The 1,097-nt window shown below is 60.2% G+C and overlaps 1 protein-coding gene across 1 annotated transcript in view; it reads left to right on the top strand.

Annotated features, from left to right (window-relative positions):
* The first annotated feature begins 744 nt into the window (after positions 1 to 744).
* Positions 745 to 1,097, top strand: part of LOC102766381 (RNA-binding protein 14) — a 9,590-nt gene continuing 9,237 nt past the window's right edge. Inside the window, exon 1 of the mRNA XM_006771686.2 lies at positions 745 to 1,089. Coding sequence (XP_006771749.1) covers positions 853 to 1,089 — 237 coding nt within the window. The 5' untranslated portion in view covers positions 745 to 852. The remainder of the gene's footprint in view (positions 1,090 to 1,097) is intronic.

Below are 1,097 nucleotides of genomic sequence, written 5' to 3'. Positions count from 1 at the left end.
CACTAAAGCAGCGGTTCTCAACCTGGGGGTCGCGACCCCTTTGGCAGTCAAATGACCCTTTCATAGGGGTCGCCTAAGACCATCCTGCATATCAGATATTTACATTACAACTCATAACAGTAGCAAAATTAGTTATGAAGTAGCAACGACAATAATTTTATGGTTGGGTCACAACATGAGGAACTGTACCTAAAGGGCCAGAAGGTTGAGAACCACTGTAAGGGTACGAGGGTTCCTCCCCGGGCAGAGGCCCCTCGGATCCCCTCGGATCGCCCTGCACGCCCTGGAGGCGGCAGTTCCGAAAGCCGGGAAGGCGTTTGTTTGTCCGGGCTTTTCCTGCCAGGGCAGGTCTCCCCGCGGACACTCCCTCTACCACCTCTAGGCACGAGGTTAGCCTAAGCTGTCAGGATGGGAGAAGCTCTGACTTCCGAGTGAACCAAGTTTTCCCGTGGGGCCTGCGGATTCCAGCTCCACCCGGGGGATAGGCGGCGCGGCCTCTGAGACTAGGCCGCTAGGCTGCCGATGCTCGCGTACCCACACCTCCAACCCTCCTTTCCCCCGCCCCTCGGCAGTGGCGGTTGGTCGCGCGCCGTCGTTCTTCTCCCACCCCTTCGTTAACGAGCGGGCGCTAGACCCTCTGGGATTGGCTGTGTCTGTGTACAATCTTTCTTAGACTCTCTGATTGGCTGCAGGACGCGCGGGATGCGAGCCTTGATTGGCTATATTAGAGCGCCTGCGCGGCGGGGTTCTCCGTCGCCAGCCATTCCTGGGAGGACTGCCGGCAGGCCGGACGTTTCGCTTGTCGCTTGCGGAGAGGTCCCGGCTCTCCGGGAAGGCGACTGCAGCGACAAAATGAAGATATTCGTGGGAAACGTCGATGGAGCGGATACGACGCCGGAGGAGCTGGCAGCCCTCTTCGCGCCCTACGGCACAGTCATGAGCTGCGCCGTCATGAAACAGTTCGCCTTCGTGCACATGCGCGAGAACGCGGGCGCGCTGCGCGCCATCGAGGCCCTGCATGGCCACGAGCTGCGGCCTGGGCGCGCGCTCGTGGTGGAGATGTCGCGCCCACGGCCTCTAAACACTTGGAAGATTTT

This window comes from Myotis davidii, unplaced genomic scaffold, assembly GCF_000327345.1.
Source record: "Myotis davidii unplaced genomic scaffold, ASM32734v1 scaffold425, whole genome shotgun sequence".
In the NCBI taxonomy this organism is placed as follows: Eukaryota; Metazoa; Chordata; class Mammalia; order Chiroptera; family Vespertilionidae; genus Myotis; species Myotis davidii.
This window is presented reverse-complemented; position numbering and strand designations above follow the sequence as displayed.